The sequence below is a fragment of the Solea senegalensis genome, linkage group LG2 (assembly GCF_019176455.1).
Source record: "Solea senegalensis isolate Sse05_10M linkage group LG2, IFAPA_SoseM_1, whole genome shotgun sequence".
NCBI classification, from domain to species: Eukaryota; Metazoa; Chordata; class Actinopteri; order Pleuronectiformes; family Soleidae; genus Solea; species Solea senegalensis.
The window spans coordinates 1,699,079-1,726,762 of record NC_058022.1 but is presented as its reverse complement, the minus strand read 5'-3'; the positions used below and the strand labels follow the sequence as shown (position 1 = coordinate 1,726,762).

The 27,684-nt window shown below is 36.9% G+C and overlaps 7 protein-coding genes across 11 annotated transcripts; all 7 read left to right on the top strand.

Moving 5' to 3' along the window:
- Positions 1 to 23,325, top strand: LOC122765156 (gamma-crystallin M3-like). 2 transcript variants are annotated; one of them, XM_044019279.1, is made up of 4 exons: positions 1 to 82; positions 177 to 419; positions 515 to 781; positions 23,302 to 23,325. In XM_044019279.1, the coding sequence occupies exons 1-4, from the start codon at positions 74 to 76 to the stop codon at positions 23,308 to 23,310; spliced, it is 528 nt and encodes a 175-aa protein (XP_043875214.1). In that variant the 5' UTR covers positions 1 to 73; the 3' UTR covers positions 23,311 to 23,325. The 2 variants fall into 2 exon arrangements, with proteins under 2 accessions (XP_043875214.1, XP_043875213.1); XM_044019278.1 differs by lacking the exon at positions 23,302 to 23,325 and having other exon boundaries at positions 515 to 836.
- On the top strand, positions 3,195 to 4,515 carry LOC122765160 (gamma-crystallin M2-like). The gene is made up of 3 exons (XM_044019285.1): positions 3,195 to 3,279; positions 3,359 to 3,601; positions 4,181 to 4,515. The coding sequence occupies exons 1-3, from the start codon at positions 3,265 to 3,267 to the stop codon at positions 4,451 to 4,453; spliced, it is 531 nt and encodes a 176-aa protein (XP_043875220.1). The 5' UTR covers positions 3,195 to 3,264; the 3' UTR covers positions 4,454 to 4,515.
- On the top strand, positions 7,196 to 8,197 carry LOC122765159 (gamma-crystallin M2-like). The gene is made up of 3 exons (XM_044019284.1): positions 7,196 to 7,281; positions 7,361 to 7,603; positions 7,909 to 8,197. Exons 1-3 carry the CDS (start codon positions 7,267 to 7,269, stop codon positions 8,179 to 8,181), a joined length of 531 nt encoding a protein of 176 aa, XP_043875219.1. The 5' UTR covers positions 7,196 to 7,266; the 3' UTR covers positions 8,182 to 8,197.
- Positions 10,926 to 12,849, top strand: LOC122765161 (gamma-crystallin M2-like). The gene is made up of 3 exons (XM_044019286.1): positions 10,926 to 10,984; positions 11,685 to 11,927; positions 12,574 to 12,849. Exons 1-3 carry the CDS (start codon positions 10,970 to 10,972, stop codon positions 12,844 to 12,846), a joined length of 531 nt encoding a protein of 176 aa, XP_043875221.1. The 5' UTR covers positions 10,926 to 10,969; the 3' UTR covers positions 12,847 to 12,849.
- Positions 15,714 to 27,684, top strand: LOC122765158 (gamma-crystallin M2-like). 2 transcript variants are annotated; one of them, XM_044019282.1, is made up of 4 exons: positions 15,714 to 15,799; positions 15,879 to 16,121; positions 16,701 to 16,967; positions 27,635 to 27,684. In XM_044019282.1, exons 1-4 carry the CDS (start codon positions 15,785 to 15,787, stop codon positions 27,644 to 27,646), a joined length of 537 nt encoding a protein of 178 aa, XP_043875217.1. In that variant the 5' UTR covers positions 15,714 to 15,784; the 3' UTR covers positions 27,647 to 27,684. The 2 variants fall into 2 exon arrangements, with proteins under 2 accessions (XP_043875217.1, XP_043875218.1); XM_044019283.1 differs by lacking the exon at positions 27,635 to 27,684 and adding an exon at positions 20,086 to 20,210.
- LOC122765157 (gamma-crystallin M3-like) lies at positions 19,319 to 20,210 on the top strand. The gene is made up of 3 exons (XM_044019280.1): positions 19,319 to 19,404; positions 19,487 to 19,729; positions 19,819 to 20,210. Exons 1-3 carry the CDS (start codon positions 19,372 to 19,374, stop codon positions 20,095 to 20,097), a joined length of 555 nt encoding a protein of 184 aa, XP_043875215.1. The 5' UTR covers positions 19,319 to 19,371; the 3' UTR covers positions 20,098 to 20,210.
- On the top strand, positions 22,475 to 27,684 carry LOC122765153 (gamma-crystallin M3-like). 3 transcript variants are annotated; one of them, XM_044019276.1, is made up of 3 exons: positions 22,475 to 22,603; positions 26,508 to 26,747; positions 27,368 to 27,684. In XM_044019276.1, exons 1-3 carry the CDS (start codon positions 22,490 to 22,492, stop codon positions 27,644 to 27,646), a joined length of 633 nt encoding a protein of 210 aa, XP_043875211.1. In that variant the 5' UTR covers positions 22,475 to 22,489; the 3' UTR covers positions 27,647 to 27,684. The 3 variants fall into 3 exon arrangements, with proteins under 3 accessions (XP_043875211.1, XP_043875210.1, XP_043875212.1); XM_044019275.1 differs by lacking the exons at positions 26,508 to 26,747; positions 27,368 to 27,684 and adding exons at positions 22,697 to 22,939; positions 23,035 to 23,353; XM_044019277.1 differs by lacking the exon at positions 22,475 to 22,603 and adding an exon at positions 26,337 to 26,422.

The following is a 27,684-nucleotide window of genomic DNA, read 5'->3' as shown; positions in this document are numbered from 1 at the left end:
GAAACAGGTCCAGACAGGGAGAGCATCAGTTCACTCACAGCTCTCTGAGATCTGCGAAACCACTGCATCCAACATGGGCAAGGTCGGAAAGTGTCGGATTCTACGTTCATCTTCCAGGTTCAGTAATAACATCATTAAAATGCTTTAATACCTTTTTTTCATTTGTTGGTGCCCAGATCACCTTCTACGAGGACAGGAACTTCCAGGGTCGCTCCTATGAGTGCATGAGCGACTGCGGCGACATGTCCTCCTACCTGAGCAGGTGTCACTCCTGCAGGGTGGAGAGCGGCTGCTTCATGGTCTACGATCGCCCCAACTACATGGGCAACCAGTACTTCATGAGGAGGGGCGAGTACTCCGACTACATGAACATGATGGGAATGAGCGGCGGCATCAGGTCCTGCCGTATGATCCCCATGGTAGGTTTAGAACACACTAATTATATTTATTATTCATTTCTTCAAAAATGTTCCCTTAAATGAATCATTTTTGTGTGTTTTTTTAATTCTCACAGCACAGAGGACAGTTCAGGATGAGGATCTACGAGAGGGAGAACTTCGGTGGTCAGATGCACGAGATGATGGACGACTGCGAGAACATCATGGACCGCTACCGCATGTCCGACTGCCAGTCCAGCAACGTGATGGACGGCCACTGGCTGATGTACGAGCAGCCCCACTACAGAGGCAGGATGATGTACATGAGGCCTGGAGAGTACAGGAGCTTCAGGGAGATGGGCTGGAGCGGCATGAGGTTCATGAGCATGAGGCGCATCACTGACATGTGCTAATTGTACATTTTGATGTCAATAAATCATAGAAGTTTCTACTTTTAAACCTGGTGTCATGGGTATTTTATTAATGGAGACTATATGGTCACAATCACAGCAGTATTGGGAAAGTTACTTATTACATATTACTAATAAACATAATACAGTTAATTTACATTCTTTGTTGGCGCATTTAATGTCACAAAATGTTGATTGGGTTACCAAGTTCTTAAATGTCTTTTTTTGGTTCAGTAACCAAATGTATTCACTTCTAAAAATGTATTTGTTATATTGAGCAAAGAAAGCAGAAAATAATCACATTTAAGACGCTGCAAAGTCACTCACAAAACGGTTGACTATTTAGTAATCTATTAATAATCAATTCATTTATTAATTAATGCTGCCCTACCTGATGTTTTACTGAATATCAATAGTAACTTACATGGCTTATATCACTAGATTTAAATAGCGTTTTAAATACAATCAGAAAGTGATGTACAAGAAGTTCCTTTGAAGCTCAATAGAAATGGAAAGTTAGTCATTAAAATGCAGAAGTGCAAATATAGCAGAGCAAAACATGAGCCTTCACTGTATATTCCTTCTGATGTGAAGCTAAAAATACTCTTGGGATGTAGTACAGCAGTACCTCAGTGTAAGTGTTTGTTTTTTTAGTATTCAAATGCACTACAGTAAGGTAATATTACCCACTGCTAATGGTGTTTTCCAGTTGTAGTGAAGTATTAATTTCCGAGTTCAGTGTATTTCTTTTTAATTTATTTGTAGTTTGAGTCAGTGAGCATGTTGTAATGGAGTTTTATTAATCGTACTTTATGTGTAAATTGTACTACACATTACTTGGTGATAATATAGTTAAATATTGCTTGGTAACGCATTACTGCTAAACACTGTTTATTCATGGCCTCTAACGTTCAATGTTTTTTACAATGTCATGCTGAAATTGACTCTTAAAGGTGATTATATATAAAATATGTACAACAGCAACCTTTAGCATATAAAAAAGAAACACAAACACATGACTGACCTAATGTCTGTTTTATTTTTATAAATACTGTACTTATTTGGTTATTTCTGCACATCAGCAACAGGCAGATATTGAAAATGAGCAACAGCAGAGAATTATCACATGATGAGGAGACAACAAGGCAACAATAACAGACTGTAAAACTAGAAATATCCATCAGTATTAGTGTATAAGTGTATAAGTGTATTAGAAAGAGAGAGAGAGAGTTAGCAGGCCTTCAACAACCTTTTCACTTTCTTAATGTATCTTCACACTGCGGGAATTGCTGAGGATTGCTGAGAAAAGTTCAGCGTTTCCAACACATAGCTGCAGTTCACTCTTGCTTCCATGGGTGGATGGCAGTGTGTGGGCAATAAATGTCAAGTTCAATTGTGAATAAACGAGCTGAACCATTGTTATCAGTGACGTCAGGGTGTCGTTAATCTCTGATGACTCATAATCATTTTATTACGTGATAAAATCCTTTTTTTATGTGTAATCCATTTAAGTGAAAATGATTTACACTGAGCATACTCATAAAATAAAAGACTAATAATAGATCAGTATCACATAATTAGTGGGACTGCAGGTGGGCGGGACTATGCAATCAGTGGATGATCCACACACTTGAAGTTTTGCCCGTGTCTTGCACTGTGTGGACTGTTGAAAAGTTTATGGTGAAAATGTGATACCAACTTGTCCTCTAACTGAACTACTGGCAGCGTCTCTTTTAAAAACCCACGGACGGATCATCATTTGTTTCTTTGGAGGACAGTCTCAGTGATACATGTCATGTTATAACATGAATCGTGTTCATTATAGTATCACAGTGTGACACATGTGAGCTTTGAGAACAGCTTGCATGATAGTGTGATACACATCAAGTTATAATGAGACACTGATCCTTTTGTGGCTAAACTAACAAATAACCTTTTTTTTAAATTTAATTCAAATTTCAAGTGAAAATTCCCAAAAATTATAAATAAATATATGTGTGGGGCAAGAAAACAGTTTCTGTCAATCCTGTTACCTGACCACAAATAAATCAGAGCTCTACTGATAGAATATACTATTAACTATTAATAACTATGACAAATGTTTCACAAATAGAAATGGAAACAGACGTGTTTTCAACAAATTCTAAATGCTGAATATGTCTGCAACAGAAACACAACAACAGTGACTGTTTGTTAGTCTGTATTGTAGTGTTTTTTAACAACAAAAAGCTGATTGTATTTTACTTCCCTATGGAAAAGTCCATTCTAAAATCCTCTGTGGGGTCTGGTCACATGGAAACGTGACAATGGCCCCTGAACATTCTATAGACCTCTATACCATGTTGCTGAGTCACAGGTTTGGACAATGGGAGCCACTGATTCTTTGGGTTTGCTCAGGTATAAAAGTCACGGTTAAAAACCGGAGAAGCATCAGTTTGGCAGCAGCAACCGTTGTGTGAAAAACCAACACCACCACCATGACCATGGGCAGGGTAATCACTCACGCTCACACCTCACCATCACACTTTTAAACTCCTTCCTGTGCATTTACACTCTCTCTCTTTCATCCAGATCACCTTCTACGAGGACAGGAACTTCCAGGGTCGTTCCTATGAGTGCATGAGCGACTGCGCTGACATGTCCTCCTACCTGAGCAGGTGTCACTCCTGCAGGGTGGAGAGCGGCTGCTTCATGGTCTACGACCGCACCAACTACATGGGAAACCAGTACTTCATGAGGAGGGGCGAGTACGCCGACTACATGAGCATGTTTGGAATGAGGGACTGCATCAGGTCCTGCCGTATGATCCCCATGGTAAGAACCTTGACACGAACAGCTCTTGTGGTTCAATATCAGTGTTGTCATGTTCTTCAGTACCTCTTTTTGGTCGGTACCTCATAATGTAATGAAACAATTTATTGCAACAAATGGAAATGCAGTTAGTTAGACTGATGTGTCGAAAGGGTAAAGCACCAGATCATATCTGTAAGTTTGTCCATCTGTAGCAACTTCCTGTTGACAGATCAATTTTTTGTGAACACCCAAGAATGTACCCTTTACATTTTGGTAAGAATCTACCCATTGATGATGTCACAAACATTATTAATTAAACTTATCTGATTTGAACAGAATTTGGTATGTCTATGGAGAGTTAGACATTCTACCATCAGACTATGTTTAATTTGGATCTGATCCAGATTATGGATTTGGTGGCAAATTTAAATTGAGAGATATACACATCTGAACTTAAAATTGGACTCCCCCAATTTTAAGTTCAGATGGGGATGAATTTTGTCATTTTTATGTAATAATAGCTATACGGAGGTAAAGTTCTACACAGATCCAGATCCAAGTCTTCGTCAAAGTAAACTCCCAAATGTTTTCTCCTCACAGCACAGGGGACAGTTCAGGATGAGGATCTACGAGAGGGAGAACTTCGGCGGTCAGATGCACGAGATGATGGATGACTGCGACAACATCATGGACCGTTACCGCATGTCCAACTGCATGTCCTGCCACGTGATGGACGGCCACTGGCTGATGTACGAGCAGCCAAACTACAGAGGCAGGATGATGTACATGAGGCCTGGAGAGTACAGGAGCTTCAAGGACATGGGCTGGAGTGGCATGAGGTTCATGAGCATGAGGCGCATCATGGACATGTAAAAACTGAACAATGTGTTTGGATAAACTAAATTAATAAAAGTCCTTTTTGACAAAAAAAAAAATCTCCCTGTTGAATCATTTGAATTGAAAGGAGGCTTCCAGTGATTTCTTATATTTTTGTAGCAGGGCGGTAAGATTATGTTAACACCATATTGTTTGTCACAAATCTTCTCGCATGAATTGATAAAAACAATGGTAATTGTAATTGTAATGACTTGAAAATGAGAAATACTTCTGTCAGTGTACTACCTTTACATGAAAATATTTGATAATTGCCATGAAATGAAGTTGTAATTCATCATCATTGTTAACACTTAGATATGACTAGAAATCAGATGATATGACCATATTTCTTAATACTTTTATAAAACTATTACCATTCTATTCCTGTATTACCTTCCTAATCTTGGGACAGCACCCCCACTATCTATTTTTAGATTTGTGTGTTTGCAGCTTGTTGTGTTGTTCATTACTATTTCATAGTTTTATAATAATTTGTTTTGCTAAATATCTTGTATAAAGCAGATTTTTTTTTTAAGTTTGATGTAAAAGATTAATTGGATCTTGTTGCTGTACATTAATGTTAGGTGTGGCCCTACAAACTGTCATAACCACATGGTTATATACTATTATATTCAATTCAATAAAACGTTATTTGTATACATACATTATCTCAAGGCACTATACATAGACAACAATCAATATCATTATCATATCAATGATGTATCTACAAACGTATCTCGTACGTCAGTAAAAAGTTCTGTTATGTCGTGACATCGTTGCATGAACTTCATGGAGGTTCAGTCAAACAAAAACTACGAGAATGGTTTGAAAAAGTCTCAACAGTCACTTCCTGGAATAAAGTTGGTGCCAAGTGGCAAACGGTTGTGAGGCACTAACGCTCATTTTTCTCTTCAGGAACGCAAGTAAATAAGTATAATTTAAGATCTTCATTGAAAAATAATAGTGTGATTTACTATGTTTTCTGTTTTGTAAAACAGCGTATTAGAAAAATCATGGATAACAATAACTATGTTTTAGTGTTAAAAATATGGTTGTGGTTAAACAGCTGTTATATGAAGGTGTATTAACCATTACAGAAACATAAAAAAGTATTTTCATAATTACCACTGCTGTTAATTTAAGGTGGCTGTGGCATAAATGTCACATTGGGTGGTGATCTAATACATTTGTTAAGCACTGTATATAAAAGCTTGATTTTATTTTGTATACATTTGTTTTTATTTAGAGTTTGTTTTCTAATTTGACTTTTGTATATTTGATTCATTGAAAATAAAACTTTTAAATCTATCAAGTTTGGCTATTCATTTATATAAGACTTCAAGTATGTCTACTAAGTCTACACAGTTTGAAATAATATTATTTATATATAACGATTGCTGTCATGTTAATGTATGAAGATTGGGACACATTTGCATTAGGGGAACGTTCTGGGAACCTTTAGAGAAAGTTCTATAAAGGTTGTATAAGTGTTGTGACAAAGTAACGTTAGGGGAATGTTCTGGGAACCAAATATGCAACCAAAAACTAACATTAGAGGAACTTTTGGAAAACTTTCCATATCAACCACAGGACAACCTAGGGAGAACCTTCGGAACGTTCGATGGGAATCGATAGAGTGCATTTTATTGAAGCAGTGAGAAAAAACAATTAACAAACTTAAATTAAATCTGTAAAACCTATTTACACGATGTACATACTTTTGTGATTGAACTTAATTCATTTACCAGCTGAAGCTTTTCTTTAAAAGACACATTTTCATCACTTTTGGAATAATGGATAATGTTGTTTCTCTTCTCGCTTGAAATGATGAAAAATATGAAACTTTTTTTTTTTACCTTTTAACTGCCAATATGTCTTTTTCCTTCAGACTTCAATCATCCCATCGAATAAACGACCCCAAACAAGGGTCAATAGCAGAAGGGCCAGTGTCTTGTTCCTGGTGATACTGTTTGTGGATTATCTTCACCTGTGTTGTATCCGTCACACCTGTGACTCTCTCTCTGATTGTTTTGCCTGTTTTTGTGCAAATTGTCATTCAATTTTCCCTTGTTTCCTTTGTTGTTGTTTTTGACCTTTGTTGTAGGCTTTGGACTTTACCTTTCCAGTCCACTTTGTTGAATGATTTAGCTTGTGTTACTGCCATGTTGTGTTATTTCATCTATTTGATATTTTACCTTTATTTAACCAGGACGTCCATTGAGATAAAAAACAATATTTTGGCCATGACATCTCGCCACTTTAAGTGCAGTTCATAAACACATGAAACATACAGAATATAAACAGTCAGGTTAGAACATAACTAGTTAATATAAATGGCTTACCCTAAAGCGCTCAAGGCCTTGTGATGGATTGACAACCTGTCCAGGGTGTACCCTGCCTTTTGCCCTATGTCGGCTGGGATTGGCACCTGCGACCCTCGTGTGGAAGACAAAACAGTAGTCGATGAAGTGCTCAGAAAATTCTAGATAAGTATACATAAGTGGAATTTACCCAAAATGACATTGTGGCATTTTACACAAATATACAGGCAAAGTTTCATATATATATTCAAAATCATTTTTACTGACTCATGCAAAACACAGTACTTTTCTGAAGCCTACATCCTTCTATTACATGTACATATGCCCTCAGCATTCTATAGACCTCTATACCATGTTGCTGAGTCACAGGTTTGGACAATGGGAGCCACTGATTCTTTGGGTTTGCTCAGGTATAAAAGTCACAGTTAAAACAGGAGAAGCATCAGTTTGGCAGCAGCAACCGTTGTGTGAAAAACCAACACCACCACTATGACCATGGGCAGGGTAATCACTCACACTCACACCTCACCATCACACTTTCAAACTCCTTCCTGTGCATTTACACTCTCTCTCTTTCATCCAGATCACCTTCTACGAGGACAGGAACTTCCAGGGTCGTTCCTATGAGTGCATGAGCGACTGCGGCGACATGTCCTCCTACCTGAGCAGGTGTCACTCCTGCAGGGTGGAGAGCGGCTGCTTCATGGTCTACGACCGCACCAACTACATGGGCAACCAGTACTTCATGAGGAGGGGCGAGTACGCCGACTACATGAGCATGTTTGGAATGAGGGACTGCATCAGGTCCTGCCGTATGATCCCCATGGTAAGAACCTTGACACGAACAGCTCTTGTGGTTCAATATTAAAGGAAAAACTTTGATACAATAGAACATGCATTTCCTGGGAAAAGCAGGTGGAAATTCTGAGAACTTCCAACCCTGTTCTGACTATCCTCTTTTTGGTCGGTACCTCCAATTTGGCCAGGAACACACAATTAAACAATTTATTGCGACAAATGGAAATGCAGTTAGTGACTGATGGGTCGAAAGGGTAAAGCACCAGATCATAGCTGTAAGTTTGTCCATCTGTAGCAACTTCCTGTTGACAGATCAATTGTCTCCTCTCACAGCACAGGGGACAGTTCAGGATGAGGATCTACGAGAGGGAGAACTTCGGTGGTCAGATGCATGAGATGATGGACGACTGCGACAACATGATGGACCGCTACCGCATGTCCAACTGCATGTCCTGCCACGTGATGGACGGCCACTGGCTGATGTACGAGCAGCCAAACTACAGAGGCAGGATGATGTACATGAGGCCTGGCGAGTACAGGAGCTTCAGGGACATGGGCTGGAGCGGCATGAGGTTCATGAGCATGAAGCGCATCATGGACATGTAAAAACTGTTGAGAAAAATGTGTCTGGAAATTAATAAAAAGTAATTTTTTGACAAAATATTTACCCCTGTTGAATCATTTCATATTGAATAAAATTAAGCTTCATAGATTCCTTATACATCTTTAGTGGTAATCTCCCAAACACAATTTCCATTGTTAATACTAAGATATTACTTAAGAAATAAGATGACATTACCATCATTTTTCTTCTTAATCTTAAACTATCGCCATTCTGTTACTGTATTATCCTCCCAATGTTGGAACAACCCCTACAGTCTATTTTTTGTATTATTTGAAGTACTACCAGAAGATTGCAGACTTCTATTATACATAGTTAATTTTCTATTTTTCTCTAAATGTGAACATAATTTACTAAAATAACATCCTGTTCTATTGAAGAACACCTGCAACTAGTGAGTGAGACCACTAACTCCTAAAAATATTTACTGATGTTATAAATCAAGAGAGAATTATAAGCTAATTTCCACATAGACTTTCAAATGGACTTTCAAGTCGCCCCCTTGTGGCTATTCAATATATTATAATTTCCTTGTTGGCTTCAGGAGGAAACCAGAAAGCTATGTTATTTTTTGATGCCAATGGTTCCTGGAATATTGTTGGGTTTAAAGGAGAACTTGATCAAACATGGGGGTTGTTTTGACACCAACCAAAAAACAGAAGCAGTGAAAATGTTGCCTATGATCTTTTAATTAAAGCTGATTAAACAGCAGAGCCCATGTGCATCAAACATCCATGTGTGAGATATTGTCTAATTGAAATAAATGATGAAACATAAAACACACAAACTTTTGTGGCCCATATTCTGTGATTTGATGAAGTGCATATTTAATAAGCAGTGAGTAAAAACAGGGATTCAAATATAAAAAAGTTCTATCAAAAACACCATATGAAATATCACTAACACAAAAATACATTCTACATAAGAAAAACGCAACTGGAACATTTGACCAACTAAAAATAATGACTTCAATTCATAAATTCTAAATGAAATAAGTTAATTCAAATAACATTATGCAATTTATATGAAGACAAGTTACTAACTTTAGTGATTGAACTTGAAACAGGCTTTCCAGCTGTATAACAATTATTGCCAAAAAGCATTGTTACAACAAAGCAATAATCAACCAAACACAAATGTCCTTAGTGTTTTGTCTTGAATTTATTCCTTTCTTATTTCAGACTGTTTTATTCTGCGTATCATGGGTTTTATTACAATTTGGTTTTATCTTTTTATGTTTGTGCTTGTAGCTGTGAGTGTTATATTTAATGTTAGGTACTTTGAAAATGATTTCAGTGAAAAGTGCTTTATAAATAAACTTCACTTATTTACGTACATATTCTATTGACTAATTCTGTATTTTTGTAGCTGTGTCTGTGTCTTGTTCCTGGTGATACTGGTGTGTTGATTATCTTCACCTGTGTTGTATCTGTCACACCTGTCTCTCATTTTCTCTGAGCTCACTACAAATTCACCACACACCTGTGACTCTCTCTGATTGATTTGTCTGTTTTTGTGCAAATTACCAATCCATTTTCTCTAGTGTTTTCCCTTTTTTTCCCTTTGTTGTAAGTTTTGGAGTTAACCTGTTTCAGTCCACTGTGTTGAATACTTTAGCTCGTGTTAGTGCCATGTTATGTTGTTCTTTTATCTGTTGTAACTTGATACAGTTGTTGTGTATCTGCTCCTGGTCTATCTCTCTCTTCTGTCTCTACCTCATCTCCCTCTTGTCCTTTCTCTCCCCCCTTTCTCTCCCCCACTCTCCGCTGTCCCCCACTTTCCTTTCACCCCAACCGGTCGAGGCAGATGACCGCACATTTCTGAGCCTGGTTCTGTCAGAGATTTCTTCCTGTTAAGAGGGAGTTTTTTCTCTCCACTGATGCCTAGTGCTTGCTTGATGTTGTCTATGTACAGTGCCTTGAGATAATGTATGTTATGATTTGGCACTATACAAATAAAATTGAATTGAATTTAATCTATTTGATATTTTACCTTCAATTAACCAGGATGTCTCGAGATAAAAATCTATATTTTGGCCAAGACATATCCCTACTTTAAGTTCAGTTCATAAGCACATGAAACATACAGAATATAATACAGTTTTTTTCATTCCCTAAAGTGCTCAAGGTCCTGTGATGGACTGGCAACCTGTCCAGGGTGTACCCCGCCTTTTGCCCAATGTCAGCTGGGATTGGCACCTGTGACCCTCATGTGGAGGACACAGTAGTAGACAATGAATTAATTAAGTGCTCAGAAATTTCTAGATAGTACATATACACACACATATGTGTCTATATATATATATATACGTATGTATGTGTACACACACATATACATATATATTTACATATACATATGTAAATATATATGTATAGACATATATGTATGTATATATACATATATGTATGTATGTATGTATACATATATATATATATATATTTATATATATATATTCATATGAGTGGAATTTTCCCAAAAGGGCATTGTGGCATTGTACACAAAATATACAGATAAAGGTTACTATATAAATTCAATATCATTTTTACTGACTCATACAGAATACAGTACTTTTCTGAAGCCTACATCCCTCTATTACATGTACATATGCCCTCAGTATTCTATAGGCCTCTATACCATGTTGCTGAGTCGCAGGTTTGAACAATGGGAGCCACTGATTCTTTGGGTTTGCTCAGGTATAAAAGACACGGTTAAAAAAGGGGAAGCATCAGTTTGGGAGCAGCAACCGTTCTGTGAAAAACCAACACCACCACCATGACCATGGGCAGGGTAATCATTTACATTTACATTTAAGCATTTAGCAGATGCGGTTATCTGAGGCGACTTACAAAAGAGGAATAAGCTACATAGAAGTAGTCTTGGAAAGAACTCCACCAGATAGGAACAGTGGACTGACAGTGGGTGAGAGTGTTGAGATGGATCCAAGTGCAGGGGAGGGGGTAGGATAAGTTCTAAGACAGAAGATGCTCTTGGAAGAGTTCAGTTTTCATGAGCTTCTTGAAGATAGACAGGGATGCCCCTGTTCTGGTAGTGCTTGGTAGATCATTCCACCAGCGTGGAATGACACATGAAAAGAGTCTGGATTGTGTTGTGGGTGGTGTTGGCACCACCAGATGATAATCCTTTGATGAACAGAGTAGTCAAGGGGTAACATAAGCCTTTAAGCAGGTGAAACACTTTGTAGGCTAGCAGTAGTTATTTGAATTTGATGCTGGTGGCTAAGGGTAGTCAGTGGAGCTCAATGAACAGAGGGTTGACATGTGCCCCTTTAGGCGGATTGAAGACCAGGCACGCCACTGCGTTTTGGACCAAGGAGGTCATTTCGGGAGAGGAATTCAGTGACCTGCTTGAACACCACCCTTTCAATGGTCTTAGAGAAGAAAAGGAGGAGAGAGACCGGCCAATCACTCACATTCACACCTCACCATCACAATTTTAAACTCCTTTACACTTTTTCTCTTTCATCCAGATCACCTTCTACGAGGAAAGGAACTTTCAGGGTCGTTCCTATGAGTGCATGAGCGACTGCGGTGACATGTCCTCCTACCTGAGCAGGTGTCACTCCTGCAGGGTGGAGAGCGGCTGCTTCATGGTCTACGACCGCACCAACTACATGGGCAACCAGTACTTCATGAGGAGGGGCGAGTACGCCGACTACATGAGCATGTTTGGAATGAGGGACTGCATCAGGTCCTGCCGTATGATCCCCATGGTAAGAAGCTTGACACAAACAGCTCTTGTGGTTCAATATTAAAGGAAAAACTTTGGTACAGTAGAACATGCATTTCCTGAGAAAATTTACTTCCAGTACTTCCAACTAGTGTTTTCATGTTCTTCGTTACCTCTTTTTGGTTGGTACCTCCTAGTTAAACTTATTTATTGCAACAAATAGAAAAGCAGTTAGAAGGGTAAAGCACCAGATCATAGCTGTAAGTTTTTCCTTCTGTTGCAACTTCTTGTAAAAGACCTATTTTTTGTCATGGGTAGGTGATCACCCAAGAATATACCCTTTACATTTTGGTAGGAATCTACCTATTAAAATAAGTAATAAGTCCCCCATTTCTTAATGGGCAAAACTCACCGGATTTGAACGGAATTTGGTATGTCTATGGGTAATTAGACATTCTACCATCAGACTATGTTTAATTTGTATCTGATCCAGATTATGGATGTGGCAGCAAATTCGATTCAAAATCAGAGCTATACACATCTGAAATTAAAATTGGACTTACCCAATTTTAACTTCAGATCGGGGTGAATTTTGTAATGTTTATGTAAGATGGTAATAGCAGGTAACATTCTACACAGATCCAGAAAGCCTTCATCAAAGTAAACTCCCTATTGTTTTCACCTCACAGCACAGAGGACAGTTCAGGATGAGGATCTACGAGAGGGAGAACTTCGGCGGTCAGATGCACGAGATGATGGACGACTGCGACAACATGATGGATCGCTACCGCATGTCCAACTGCATGTCCTGCCACGTGATGGACGGCCACTGGCTGATGTACGAGCAGCCAAACTACAGAGGCAGGATGATGTACATGAGGCCTGGAGAGTACAGGAGCTTCAAGGACATGGGCTGGAGCGGCATGAGGTTCATGAGCATGAGGCGCATCATGGACATGTAAAAACTGTTGAGAAAAATGTGTCTGGATAAACAAAATTAATAAAAGTCATTTTTTGACAAAATATTTACCCCTGTTGAATCATTTCGTGTTGAATAAAATGAGGCTTCCAGGGATTTTTTATATTTATAGTAGTAATTTCCCACAGTTTCCATTGTTAATACTAAGATATTACTTAAGAAATAAGATGACATTACTTCTTCTTAATCTAAAACTATTGCCGTTCTATTACTGTATTATCCTCCCAATATTGGAACAACCCCTACTGTCTATTTTAATTATTTAAAGTATAATTTTATAGTTTTTTGCTACCAGAAGTTCGCAGACTTCTATTGGATGTAGTTTATATATATTTAAGTCTATTTTTCTCTAAATGTGAACATAATTTACTAAGCTGACATCATGTTCTATTGAAGAACAGCTGCAACTAGCGAGCGAGACCACTAACTCCTGAAAAAATATTTGCTGATGTTATAAATAAAGAGAGAATTATAATCTAATTTCCATATAGACTTCCATTCAAAAGGACTTATTTGGATGGAAGCCTGGTGGCTATTCAATATATTATTATTTCCTTTTTGGCTTCATGAGGAAACCAGAAAGCTATGCCATTGTTTGATGCCAATGGTTCCTGAAATATTGTTGGCTTGACCAAACTTGACCAAACATGGGGTTGTTTTGACACCAAAAACCAGAGACTGTAAAAACGTTGCCTATGAACTTTTAATTAAAGCTGATTAAACAGCAGTGTCCATGTGCATCATACATCCATGTGTTAGATATGCTCTAATTGAAATAAATGATGAAAGATAAAACACACAAACTTTTGAGGGCCCTCTTTGTGTGATTTGATGAAGTGTAATATTGTATAAAAAAACACCTGTCAGGATTAGTACCACAGAACTTGGATTCAAAATGCACGAGACGGAGTCAGATATGTAAACTCAAAATGAGGCTTTATTGCTCTCTCAAAAAACACAAACAAAAAATAATGCCGAAGGCAAGAACATAAGCACTGTTCAAAACATGAAAATAAAAGAATGCCAAAGGCAAGAGAAAACGACAAAGCAAAACCCATAACTAGAAAACCAAAACAAGATCTACGTGGCTCGTGATTCTTAGCAGGAGCAATGTAACGAGGAACATGGAGACAAAATAACGCACTGACAAAGGACAAAGGGAAGTGGGTGACTTAAGAAGTGGAAAGGTAAAAGGGACCAGGTGCTGACAGTCAGGGAGTGACACCAGGTGCAAACACTCAAGGTAATCAGACAAGACAAGGACAAGGTAGACAAAGTGCAGGCCAACAGGAATACCTAAAACCTCACCAAAATAAAACAGGAAATGACAGACAAAAATGTGAATCCCAAAACAAAACACAACTAACAAATTTGCCGACGTGTCACAACACCATATCAAATATCAATGACACAAAAATACATAAGAAAAACCCAACTAAAACACTGTAAAAGAAAAAAGGAAAACAGTTGACCAACTTAAAATAATGACTTAAATTCAAAAATTCTAAATTAAATTAGTTAATTCAAACAAAATTATTATATTCATATTATTATATGAAGACAAGTTAATTACTTTAGTGATTGAACTTGAAACAGACATTCCAACAATATAACATTTATTGCTAAGAAGCATTGTTCCAACAAAGAAAAATCAACCAAACACAAATGTCCTTAGTTTAATATGTTCGGTTTTGTTTGAATGAATTGAGTTTGTTCATTTGTTGTTGTTTAATTTAAAAGTATATTGTCTTGCATTTATTCCTCTCTTATTTCAGACTGTTTTATTCTGGGTATCATAGGTTTCATTACAATATGGTTTTTATCTTTTTATGTTTGTGCTTGTAGCTGTGAATGTTGTATTTGTTGTGTATTATGCACCTTACATTTTACTGTTTTTACTGTGAAGCACTTTGGGAATTCTTTCTGTGAAAAGTGCTATATAAATAAACTTCACTTACTTATTCTATTGACTTGTGTATGTCTGTATTTTTGTAGCTGTGTCTGTGTCTTGTTCCTGGTGATACTGGTGTGTTGATTATCTTCACCTGTGTTGTATCTGTCACACCTGTGTCTCGTTTTCTCTGAGCTCACTATAAATTCACCACACACCGGTGACTCTCTCACTGATTGTTTTGTTTGTTTTTGTGCAAATTACCAATCCATTTTCTCTAGTGTTTTCCCTTTTTTTCCCTTTGTTGTAAGCTTTGGACTTTACCTGTTTCAGTCTACTGTGTTGAATACTTTAGCTCGTGTTATTGCCATGTTGTGTTGTTCTTTTATCATTTGATATTTTACATTTAATTAACCAGGATGTCCTGTGAGATAAAAAATATTATTATTACATTTTAGCCAAGACATTTTGAGACTTTAAGTTCAGTTCAAAATTATATTAATCACAAGAAACATACAAAGCATGGTGGAACAGAACTAGTTAATTTAAATAGCTGCAATGTTGGACTGATGATGGACTGGCAAACTGTCCAGAGTGTACCCCGCCTTTTGCCCTATGTCAGCTGGGATTGGCACCTGCGACCCTCATGTGGAGGACAAAGCAGTAGACAATAAATGAATGAATGAATAGTGCACAGAAAATTCTAGATAAGTATGTATATATATATATATATATATATACATATCAGTGGAATTGACCCAAAATGGCATTGTACACAAAATTTCTCCATGAAAAAGTTTTCTATGACTCATACAGAATACAGTACTTTTCTGAAGCCTACATCCTTCTATTACATGTACATATGCCCTCAGCATTCTATAGACCTCTATACCATGTTGCTGAGTCACAGGTTTGGACAATGGGAGCCACTGATTCTTTGGGTTTGCTCAGGTATAAAAGTCACAGTTAAAACAGGAGAAGCATCAGTTTGGCAGCAGCAACCGTTGTGTGAAAAACCAACACCACCACTATGACCATGGGCAGGGTAATCACTCACGCTCACACCTCACCATTACACTTTCAAACTCCTTCCTGTGCATTTACACTCTCTCTCTTTCATCCAGATCACCTTCTACGAGGACAGGAACTTCCAGGGTCGTTCCTATGAGTGCATGAGCGACTGCGCTGACATGTCCTCCTACCTGAGCAGGTGTCACTCCTGCAGGGTGGAGAGCGGCTGCTTCATGGTCTACGACCGCACCAACTACATGGGAAACCAGTACTTCATGAGGAGGGGCGAGTACGCCGACTACATGAGCATGTTTGGAATGAGGGACTGCATCAGGTCCTGCCGTATGATCCCCATGGTAAGAACCTTGACACGAACAGCTCTTGTGGTTCAATATCAGTGTTGTCATGTTCTTCAGTACCTCTTTTTGGTCGGTACCTCATAATGTAATGAAACAATTTATTGCAACAAATGGAAATGCAGTTAGTTAGACTGATGTGTCGAAAGGGTAAAGCACCAGATCATATCTGTAAGTTTGTCCATCTGTAGCAACTTCCTGTTGACAGATCAATTTTTTGTGAACACCCAAAAATGTACCCTTTACATTTTGGTAAGAATCTACCCATTGATGATGTCACAAAAATTATTAATTAAATTTATCTGATTTGAACAGAATTTGGTATGTCTATGGAGAGTTAGACATTCTACCATCAGACTATGTTTAATTTGGATCTGATCCAGATTATGGATTTGGTGGCAAATTTAAATTGAGAGATATACACATCTGAACTTAAAATTGGACTCCCCCAATTTTAAGTTTAGATGGGGATGAATTTTGTCATGTTTATGTAATAATAGCTATACGGAGGTAAAGTTCTACACAGATCCAGATCCAAGTCTTCGTCAAAGTAAACTCCCAAATGTTTTCTCCTCACAGCACAGAGGACAGTTCAGGATGAGGATCTACGAGAGGGAGAACTTCGGCGGTCAGATGCACGAGATGATGGACGACTGCGACAACATCATGGACCGCTACCGCATGTCCAACTGCATGTCCTGCCACGTGATGGACGGCCACTGGCTGATGTACGAGCAGCCAAACTACAGAGGCAGGATGATGTACATGAGGCCTGGAGAGTACAGGAGCTTCAAGGACATGGGCTGGAGCGGCATGAGGTTCATGAGCATGAGGCGCATCATGGACATGTAAAAACTGTTGAGAAAAATTTGTCTTAATTTACTAAATCAATAAAAGTCTTTTCTTGACAAAATATTTATCCCTGTTGAATCATTTTGTATTGGTTAAAAAGGAGGCTTCCAGTGATTTGTTGTAGCTCTTTATAGATTTATTTTTCATATATTCTTGTAGTAGGGTGGTACCATTATGGTGTCACACATTTTCTAGCATTACTTGGTAAAAACAATGGTAATTGTGTGAGAATGAGGAGAAAATATCACAGTAATACCATCTTTTTAATCATTAAAAAAGAAATGTTCATTTAATGACTTGAAGTACTTTGGACGACACAACACATTTGCTAGCATTAATTGGTAATTAACATTGGAAATATTACAGTAATGCCAGGTTTCTGATTGTTTTTTTCTCTTCTAATTATAATTTCCAAATAAATGTTCATGAAATAACTAGAAATTGAGAATTACTTGGGACTACTCAGTGTAATACCTCCACACAGAAATATTTGATAATTGCCATGTCATTAAGTTGAAATTCATCCTCCCGTATGTCCCAAACACAATTTCAACTGTCAACAGATATTTCTTTAGAAATTAGATGGTTTTACTGTAATATTTCTTGTCAATATGAAACTGTTGCTATTGCTACTATTACTGTATAATTATTTAATATTTTACCTTTTATTTAACCAGGATGTCCCTTGAGACAGAAATCTTTCTTATGAGGGAGATTTGGCCAAGACAACTCACCACGTTCAGTTCAGTTCAGTTAAAATGATACTCAACACATGAAACACACAGAATATGAACAGTCAAATGTACAATATGCAATATAATAATGTGTTTTCATATGTTACGTGCCCAGACAATTCTAGATACATGTAAATATATATAGTACTGTATTTTTCTGGAGCCTACATTACTACCTCTATTACATATACATAAGGACACATGTTACATTTCAGTGTCCAAATCAGGAGACTATAGCATCCCCATCTTTTATATAAAATCTTTGTTTTTTAAGTAATTGTCACCACAGATTTAGTCCTAAAAATGATAATATGGTAAAGTTAGCAAGGCTTCAGTTCTTTGCGAGTGATTGTATGTGGAAAGCTGCGGAGCCCGATGGTTTTCATGACCTCTTCACCTTTCACCACAGCAACATTGTCACGTCAAAGCTGCTCATCGCCAACACTTTGTTCCCATTGTTCAGAGTTTGAGACCAAAAGCTTTTGTTGACCTTGGGTGAACTCTTTCTGCACCGACACCATCAGCTCCACCCAAAATATTACAACCTTATTTATTTCGTTTTTGGACCCTTGTGTGACAAATTTGTGATAAGTCTACTTGCAGTTAAAATATTGCACTGTAAAAACATATTTGGTTGAATTTTCTATGTATTATACTATTATTTACAGGTTAAAGAAATTCTGATGAGATATGTCAACTGATAAAATGTATTTTACAGCTTAACCATAAATTATATATAAACATGCAAATCTATATAACTTAAATTAAGACAACAACCATATGTAATAATGTACATATATTCTTACTATTATTTAAAAAGGTTTATGAACATAAAAAATGTATAAAACATTAAATAATGCAATGATAACAGATCATTTTGAAATTTTCAACAACCAAAAGTTTAATCCACAAAATCTGCACATAGAAGCACAAATACTGACATATGTAAAGGCTCATATTGGTGTAATTATTGTCAAATAACTGACAAATTGAACAGGTTCTAATTTTTCAACCATTGTTCAACTATTCACAAAAGAACTACTGAAAAGACCTAAAATAAACACACAGATAAATATAAGGATCATGAACAGAAAAAGGTAAAATCAGTTATCAGCTTTATGATAATACATACTTGGTCTTTATTGTTAACTATTTTTAACCAAATCTCATATTTTAATAGTTTCATTTATGTATTTATTTAGCTGTTGTTTTTTTATTATACAGTATTTACCAGTGAAAATCTTAACTCTGTTTTTATGTCATTGATTGTAACAAACTGTTATTTTTTTCTGTTTATATTAACTTCTTTCAATTCTGTTTTGTGTTTGTATCATGTCTCTTTACAGTAACTTTAATCTATAGTACATTTGTGTATTAAAAAAAAAAATTGTGAGAATTTTTAACTAACCATAAACAGAAAATATGACTTAGCATATATACACGTGAAAGTCACATGGGTCAGTGTTACAACAGTCAGTCCAGTGCCCAAGCAAAACTAGATGCAACCTTTGCATTCTATAGGCTTCAATGGTGAATTGATGAGTCAGGGTTTCTCTGAAGAGGGCGGAGCCTAGTCTTTACGTTTGTTTGGGTATAAAAGGAAAGGGTTAAACCAGGTAGGAAGGCAGTACAAGAGCAAGAGCAACCACTCAACCACAGCCAACATGAGCAACACCGACATGGGCATGAGGGGGAAGGTAAGCTTTCTACTCAATGTAAATTCAGGTGAATCAAATACTGATTCATCTGTACTCATCACTCCAATTTAATCTTCTACAGATCATCTTCTACGAGGAGAGGAACTTCCAGGGTCGCTCCTATGAGTGCATGAATGACTGCTCCGACATGTCCTCCTACCTGAGCAGGTGTCACTCCTGCAGGGTGGACAGCGGCTGCTTCATGGTCTACGACCGCACCAACTACATGGGCAACCAGTACTTCATGAGGAGGGGCGAGTACTCCGACTACATGAGCATGTTTGGAATGAGGGACTGCATCAGGTCCTGCCGTATGATCCCCATGGTAAAGCACCGGATTGTGTTTTCAAGGTTCACTGTAAAGTCTAACGTTGCTCGATTTAGGAGTTAAACTGTTTTTGTTTGACTTTACAGTACAGAGGAAACTACAGGATGAGGATCTACGAGAGGGAGAACTTTGGCGGTCAGATGCACGAGATGATGGACGACTGTGAGAACATCATGGACCGCTACCGCATGTCCGACTGCATGTCCTGCCACGTGATGGACGGCCACTGGCTGATGTACGAGCAGCCCCACTACAAAGGCAGGATGATGTACATGAGGCCTGGAGAGTACAGGAGCTTCAGGGAGATGGGCTGGAGCGGCATGAGGTTCATGAGCATGAGGCGCATCATGGACTCCTGCTACTAAAAGATCATCAAATGTCTACTGGATACATGGAATGCTGCTAAATCAAAAAGTGACTGCACTTACCAACTGTGCACTGATTTACATGAATAAATAATGATTCATGAATTTCAAAATTTTTATGGTGATGACACTTTTATTTGTACAAACAAAGGGTGACTATTATCTATTATTTTGACTTTATAAGTTTGGTATATATTATCCACGTACATAAAAACAGACAAGAAAGTAAACAAACTTGAGTAAATTTGAACAAAAATACATAATAAGGCTCATGGAAACAAATAACACGTTATACTGCAGTAGGTTTTTTTTCAAATTACTTAATAAATATAAAGTGTAAAGTATAAATATAGCAAATAAAAGTATTGCTATAATTTCTTTAATGATTTGTGGAATTTCTAGTTCCAACAGAAAGGTCTTCAGAATCCGATGAAAACCTTGGTTGTTGTGTAGGTGAAGATCACTGGCTCATCTGCAAATGGAATGAATTAAATGAGATTTTAAATGAAATTATTAATTATGTTGTTAAAAAAAAGATAAAAGACAAGTAGCAACATGTCGTAAACACTGAGTCACATTAAATTAAGCAAACACACTGGTTAGCTACGTAGCCAGCTAGCAACCTAACAGTAACCACTTACACTACGCTAGCTAGTGTTAGCTTAATTGACATTCGTTGTAAATGCAACAGGTTAAAGACATATACGACTCTTATTGTATTTTGTCCAACTTTTTTTCATTTAAAAAATATATGCAAGTCTAGAACTTTAAAGTTCACATTGTTGTGAATTTACATTATTTGGTTGTGGTCATGTTCATGATTGGCTGTTCACACAACTGCTTTGCTATCCTAACCAAAGCTACTAACCCTATAATATATGTCTGTGATATAGGATAGATCTAGCAATACAGTGCAAATAGTGTTTCCATACTTATCGGGATGTTGGCATTAATTTGACATACTGCAAATTTTATATAGTATTAATTTTTGAGCATTTTCACTTCACAGAACATTTAAAGGCCAATGCCGATCTTACAGATAAGATATATATATATATATATATATATATATATATATAATCCTTAATTTATTTACATTGTTAGTCTCTCAATTAGGGGGATTTAGGTATAGAGTAGTGATTCCCAAACTTTTCAGACTCCTTATACCCCTACTACTCTCAACTTGAAAATAAATTGTCTGTTTGAATTTGACTGTCTATTCATTTTTTTTGTCTTCGAAAACCCCCTTAATCACTTCACGTACCCCAAGCGGTACAAGTACCACAGTTTGGGAATCACTGGTATAGAACAATAAATAAATAGACCCAACTTTATTGATATTAGATACAATAAGATGCAATATAAACAAACTAATACACCTACACAAGAGGATATTTGCACTTGGATAATCATAAATAAGATTATCTAAAATAATGTTTTTCCAAAGATTTCAACTCTCATTTTTGACTTATTTATCAGGCTCAACCAATGGTGAACTCTCAAAGCAGAATCCAGACAGAGCAACAGTTCTGGGTCTTTATTCGGGCAGGCGTCAGTACACAGAGATCAGTCCAAAACAGGTAACAGTATCCAAATCGGCAGGTAAAAGAGAAGTCAAAAAACAATCACGGTCAAAGCACAGTCAGTAGGGAATCAAGAAAATAACGCTGGAAAATCTCACACAAGGGCAAAAACAATCTGGCACCGAAGGAGGGGAAGACGAGACAAAATACTCTATGACAATGAGACACAGGTGCAACACATTAGGGCGGGGCCAGTAATCACAAAGGAGGGAAACTTGACAGGAAGTGGATCTGAAATGAAACAAGACATGAGTACCAAAATAAAACAGGAACCAATGAATGAACAGAAAAACAAATAACATAACTTAAAGGAGAGAAGGGGCCATGAAATTATTTTCATAACTTTTATATTATAAAAGTATACATTTTACATGTGTGTATATATATATATGTATATATGTTTACATAACAATGTATATATGTATACATACATATAGATATAATACATTTTAGATTGTACACATATATATAGACATTTTTTTCTTAATTGGTGATCTACTGACATATAACCCCATCTTATGTAATTATGTTTACATAACAATAAAAGCTTGATTTACAGAACACATAGAATTACTATTATTTATTTCAGAATGACTGAACTGACTCTGGCACATTCATACAGTGAAACAGACTATACTATAATAGCGTTAGAGATGCTTTGTGTTCCTGTATTGTTTAAAAACAGTTCAATAGTTCTAAAGTCTTTGAGGTCCCAGTCACGTGATTCAACAGCACACATGGGCCTGTGCTGCTCTCTATACCATGGTGCTGGCTCAGGGTTTTCAACAATGGGGGCCCGCTGACGACTGATGCCGGTCCGGTATAAAAGCCGGGCTCGGACAGGAGGAAGACAGCAGTGCAGCAGTAGCAACAGCAGCAGCTCATCTACAACTATGACCACCACAGACATGAGCATGGGCAAGGTATTTATTTTACAACTATCAACGATGATGTTATATATTTACGCTTTTTGAGATATCTAAAGTGATGGCTTTCCTCTTTTCTGGTTTTCCCAGATCATCTTTTACGAGGACAGGAACTTCCAGGGTCGCTCCTATGAGTGCATGAGCGACTGCGCCGACATGTCCTCCTACCTGAGCAGGTGTCACTCCTGCAGGGTGGAGAGCGGCTGCTTCATGGTCTACGACCGCCCCAACTACATGGGCAACCAGTACTTCATGAGGAGGGGCGAGTACTCCGACTACATGAACATGATGGGAATGAGCGGCGGCATCAGGTCCTGCCGTATGATCCCCATGGTAGGTTTAGAACACACTAATTATATTTATTATTCATTTCTTCAAAAATGTTCCCTTAAATGAATCATTTTTGTGTGTTTTTTTAATTCTCACAGCACAGAGGACAGTTCAGGATGAGGATCTACGAGAGGGAGAACTTCGGTGGTCAGATGCACGAGATGATGGACGACTGCGAGAACATCATGGACCGCTACCGCATGTCCGACTGCCAGTCCAGCAACGTGATGGACGGCCACTGGCTGATGTACGAGCAGCCCCACTACAGAGGCAGGATGATGTACATGAGGCCTGGAGAGTACAGGAGCTTCAGGGAGATGGGCTGGAGCGGCATGAGGTTCATGAGCATGAGGCGCATCACTGACATGTGCTAGATATTTTCTAATTGAAATAAAAAAAATGAAAGATGAAACAAACAAACACAATGTTGTGGCCTTTTTTGCTGATGTTACGAATGAGATAAGCAGTGAGACAAAGAGGGATTTTGTACAATATCAATCTCATTGAGAAAAATTACAATAACAAAAATCCATTTAAATTTAAATCAATGTTTGTTTGTTGTTTACACATTAGTAAACATCAACAATTCCATGGTTATAAATGCATTCATTAACGCAGGAGTTTCAGGGATTATGGCATAATCTGGGACCAGATGTAGCTCTATCATATCCAATGTTGTCATTAATAGTTTGTATATTATATAAATTGAAAACATTTAAATACCTAATGGAAAACACTGGTTGTTGCTGCTCAGTTTTGTTTAGTGCCAAAGTGGAAAAAGTTTAAATGCTGTCATTTTTCAAAAAATCCCTTTTTAATGACATTTATACATTTTTAAAAAAAAAATGATATAAGGAGAAACAAGAATGAATGTGTAGTTTTATTTTTTTCACATAAAACATCACATTAGATAAATAAAATAATTGTGTAACAGCTGCAGACAAAATGTATTGATTGTAATGACACCAGTTTAATATAGTTTATTTCTAAACCAAAAGTAGATTTACTGCCAAGACATGACCAAGAATAAATAAGTAGTATTTATCCAGAATTGTCATGTATGTAAAGTGTAGAGAGTATATGATACTTTATATACATTCTAGCTTTTTTGGCTATTTATCCATCCAACCGCATCCTACCGCTTTATTTATATGAATTAACATAATAATATTATAATTTATATTTGAAAATTATTTTGTTTTTTTGTTTGTTTTTTGGTGTGTGGTATATTCATGAAATGTTGATTGTATAACACACAACATGTTGAAAAATACACATTAAGTGTAATAAATAACATACTTTTATCTATGCAAATTGAGGAACAGAAATTCTCAAGTGAAAATTTTAGAAATTAGCAACTAAAAGAATTGATGTGTGTGTGTAATTCTTGGAACTGTAAGGCAGTGTTTTTGTGGAACAGATTTAAGTACAGACACTGTACTTAAATCACATTTTAGACACATTTAGACACATTTTAAAACAACACAATGATAGACTTGTATAAAATCAATACAAAGCTAAAAGAAATAAAAGTTTAAGAAGATTAAATGTGTTAAAGTGGAGGTAAAAGGGAATAAAAAGAAACCAAAGGGTAGAAGTCTGGAGAAACTAAAAGCAAAAATCTTAAATATATAAATGAAATAAATAAAAATAATCTATCTTCTTTGGTAGGCCTAAAAATATAGTTAAAAAATAAAGATAAAATGAAACAAGATATTTAAATAAATTCTTAAAGGATGCAAAAGAAATTTCAACATCTTTTAAAACGAGGTTCAAGAAAGACATGAAATTGATAGTTAAATTAAAAATACTTTCAAATAGAAAAGGTATTACAAAGACCCACCTTTTTATCCTCAGATTTAGGTATTTGTTCTCTTTTATTTCATTTTAGGACCTGAAAAAATTATAATACTCTACCCTTCCTCTACCCTGTCCTTCAACAGAATTTTCTATTTTATTGCACCTGTTATTTTATCACGTTCTAGTTCACTCATAGAACCTCATTTATTTATTTACATATATATATATATATGTGTGTGTATGTATGTATATATATATTATATTTAAAGATAATTTATTTATCTTTACCTTCTTTTACCTCCCGTTTTGATCATCACCCATTAGTTATCATTTCCTAACTTCCTCACTTCCAGCCCTTCTTCAATTCTCCATTGACATTTGTCGGCTGAAACGGTTGTTGAGGGTGGGGGTGGGGCGATGTTTTTTCCTTTCTTTGATTATGTTTTTAATCCTGTGAGCTGCATTGCCTTGTATGGAAAGAGATGTATAAATAAAGTTTGTTTGACTGATTCTTCCAGATTTGAAAACTAAAAAAATAAAGCCAATGGCTTTATTTCAAATAGATAGATAGATAGATAGATAGACTGAAAAGGAGTAGGCAGAAGTATAAACTTAAATATACCTACCATTACACGCAACTATTATAACTGTTATATAATTATATAACACAATTTATAGACTTTACTGTATCCCATCACCAAATATTTACATATTTACAGTATTTTATACAATGTTCTCAGTACAACACAAGAATATGTCTGGCCATATATCACTGTCCTGGATTAAACCGCTGTTCTTTATCCTTAAAATTTGTATTTTGTATACAGTTTTAAACTGATTTATGGTTTCACTCTGCTTTAATTTATCTGTTAGAGTGTTCCATAAAGTTGTTCTGCCATACTGCATTTTTAAATTTAGTCTCCCTCTTAAATTATATATAAACAATGTCTTTATTTTATTTGGAAGTAAATTATTTATTGCTTTGATTATTATTTGCGCTGTTTTAAACTAAATCAGATCCGGAAATTTTAGCACTTGTATTTTAATTTGTGTTTGTCTCTATATCATATATATATATATATTTATATATATATATATATATATATATAAATACATTACAGTGTGAGTCTGTTTTTCTGCATTTTCTGGGTGAGATATCGCGTCTACACACATTTTTATGTCTTTTATGTGTTCATTCATTTGTTTTTTAACACCTGTTTATTTATTTAATCACTATTGTGCAATATAAATAAATTGGATTGGAGACATATATATATATATATATGTATATGTATATGTGTGTATATTACTTTATTTTTGGGGGGATAGATTAGAAGTAAGATATTCAACAGGCGGTTTTAGAGAATAACAGACAGGTATGTTTGTGGAAACCTCGCTGTTGTCGTGTTATTCAGCAGTAACAGGACAATAGAAAGTGAGCGGGGCCTCTTCTGACAACCTGCAACCCCCGCACATCACCACGTGTTTGAAGGTAGTCACTTTGAAGCGGAGCGGAGGGCGAGGGGCCTCTGCTTTCATGTTGCTCTGTCAGGACTTTTAACAATGAGGTGATGTGTTTTTTTGGAAAGCGAGGTCAGGTATAAAAGCTGCGGCGGGACGCGGAGGAAAGCGTGCAGTTGTTTTTGAGCCGAGACAGTCGCAACAGTAGCCATGACCATGGGCAAGGTGTGCACGGCTTCTGCTTCTCACTTTTCTGACACATTCTGACTCTGAAAAAAATGACTTAATGTTTTATTCTCTTCCCTCACAGATCATCTTCTACGAGGACAGGAACTTCCAGGGTCGTTCCTATGAGACCAGCAACGACTGCGCTGACATGTCCTCCTACCTGAGCAGGTGTCACTCCTGCAGGGTGGAGAGCGGCTGCTTCATGGTCTACGACCGCACCAACTACATGGGAAACCAGTACTTTGTGAGGCGCGGCGAGTATTCCGACTACCAGCGTATGGGCATGAGTGACTGCATCAGGTCCTGCCGCATGATCCCCATGGTAACAACTCATTAACTCATTAATAACTCTTAACTTGAGAGATGAAAACAAAAATATTGATGTATTTGATAATTATTTAAAGATAAAGATCTTTTATTGATCCCCAGAGAGGCAATTTGGAAGTTACAGCGGCCCAAGTTCAGAAAATTTACTTTGAAAATTTGGTGATTGAAGTAAAAATAATAATAAACATTTGTAAATACAATGATTCCCAAAATGTGGGTCGTGACCCAGTGGTGGGCCGTGAAGTGAATTACATGTGGGCCCATGAGAGGTCAGAAAATTTTAGTTTTGTTATTACACTTATTTATATTTAAAAGATTTTTTTTGTTTGTTTGTTTGTTTTGTTCATGCTGATAGATTTGGGCATTTAAAAGATCATTTATTGTGCAGTTGCACTTTCAACCCTTTGATTAAAGGAAAGCAAGTTATACAAAGACAACTTGCCTACTTTATGTGAGTGGTATCAAATTAAATAATATTTGTTAAGTTTCTCAAGCATTTTCTGTTCTCAGTGCAGTCCCATGTGGTGGTATTTTGTATGTACAGTCATAACTTGTGTATTTGTATGAATGTACACACATATTTTAACTCATTTCCATCCACTTTTCACCTCACAGCACAGAGGACAGTTCAGGATGAGGATCTACGAGAGAGAGAACTTCGGTGGTCAGATGCACGAGATGATGGACGACTGCGACAACATGATGGACCGCTACCGCATGTCCGACTGCCAGTCCTGCAACGTGATGGACGGCCACTGGCTGATGTACGAGCAGCCCCAATACAGAGGCAGGATGATGTACATGAGACCTGGCGAGTACAGGAGCTTCAGGGACATGGGCTGGAGCGGCATGAGGTTCATGAGCATGAGGCGCATCATGGACTCCTGTTATTAGAGCATCAGTGAATAAAAGTCATTAAGATTTTAAACTAA

Bases quoted from the DNA above. Each gene is read 5' to 3' on its own strand.
- LOC122765156 (XM_044019279.1), top strand. The intron at 420-514 runs GTAGGTTTAGAA...TAATTCTCACAG, and splicing joins CCTGCCGTATGATCCCCATG to CACAGAGGACAGTTCAGGAT.
- LOC122765157 (XM_044019280.1), top strand. From the start codon at position 19,372: ATGAGCAACACCGACATGGGCATGAGGGGGAAG. The intron at 19,405-19,486 runs GTAAGCTTTCTA...AATCTTCTACAG, and splicing joins ACATGGGCATGAGGGGGAAG to ATCATCTTCTACGAGGAGAG. The intron at 19,730-19,818 runs GTAAAGCACCGG...TTGACTTTACAG, and splicing joins CCTGCCGTATGATCCCCATG to TACAGAGGAAACTACAGGAT.
- LOC122765160 (XM_044019285.1), top strand. The intron at 3,602-4,180 runs GTAAGAACCTTG...TTCTCCTCACAG, and splicing joins CCTGCCGTATGATCCCCATG to CACAGGGGACAGTTCAGGAT.
- LOC122765159 (XM_044019284.1), top strand. The intron at 7,604-7,908 runs GTAAGAACCTTG...CTCCTCTCACAG, and splicing joins CCTGCCGTATGATCCCCATG to CACAGGGGACAGTTCAGGAT.
- LOC122765158 (XM_044019282.1), top strand. The intron at 16,122-16,700 runs GTAAGAACCTTG...TTCTCCTCACAG, and splicing joins CCTGCCGTATGATCCCCATG to CACAGAGGACAGTTCAGGAT.
- LOC122765153 (XM_044019276.1), top strand. From the start codon at position 22,490: ATGCCGGTCCGGTATAAAAGCCGGGCTCGGACAGGAGGAAGACAGCAG. The intron at 22,604-26,507 runs GTATTTATTTTA...CTTCCCTCACAG, and splicing joins CAGACATGAGCATGGGCAAG to ATCATCTTCTACGAGGACAG. The intron at 26,748-27,367 runs GTAACAACTCAT...TTCACCTCACAG, and splicing joins CCTGCCGCATGATCCCCATG to CACAGAGGACAGTTCAGGAT.
- LOC122765161 (XM_044019286.1), top strand. The intron at 11,928-12,573 runs GTAAGAAGCTTG...TTCACCTCACAG, and splicing joins CCTGCCGTATGATCCCCATG to CACAGAGGACAGTTCAGGAT.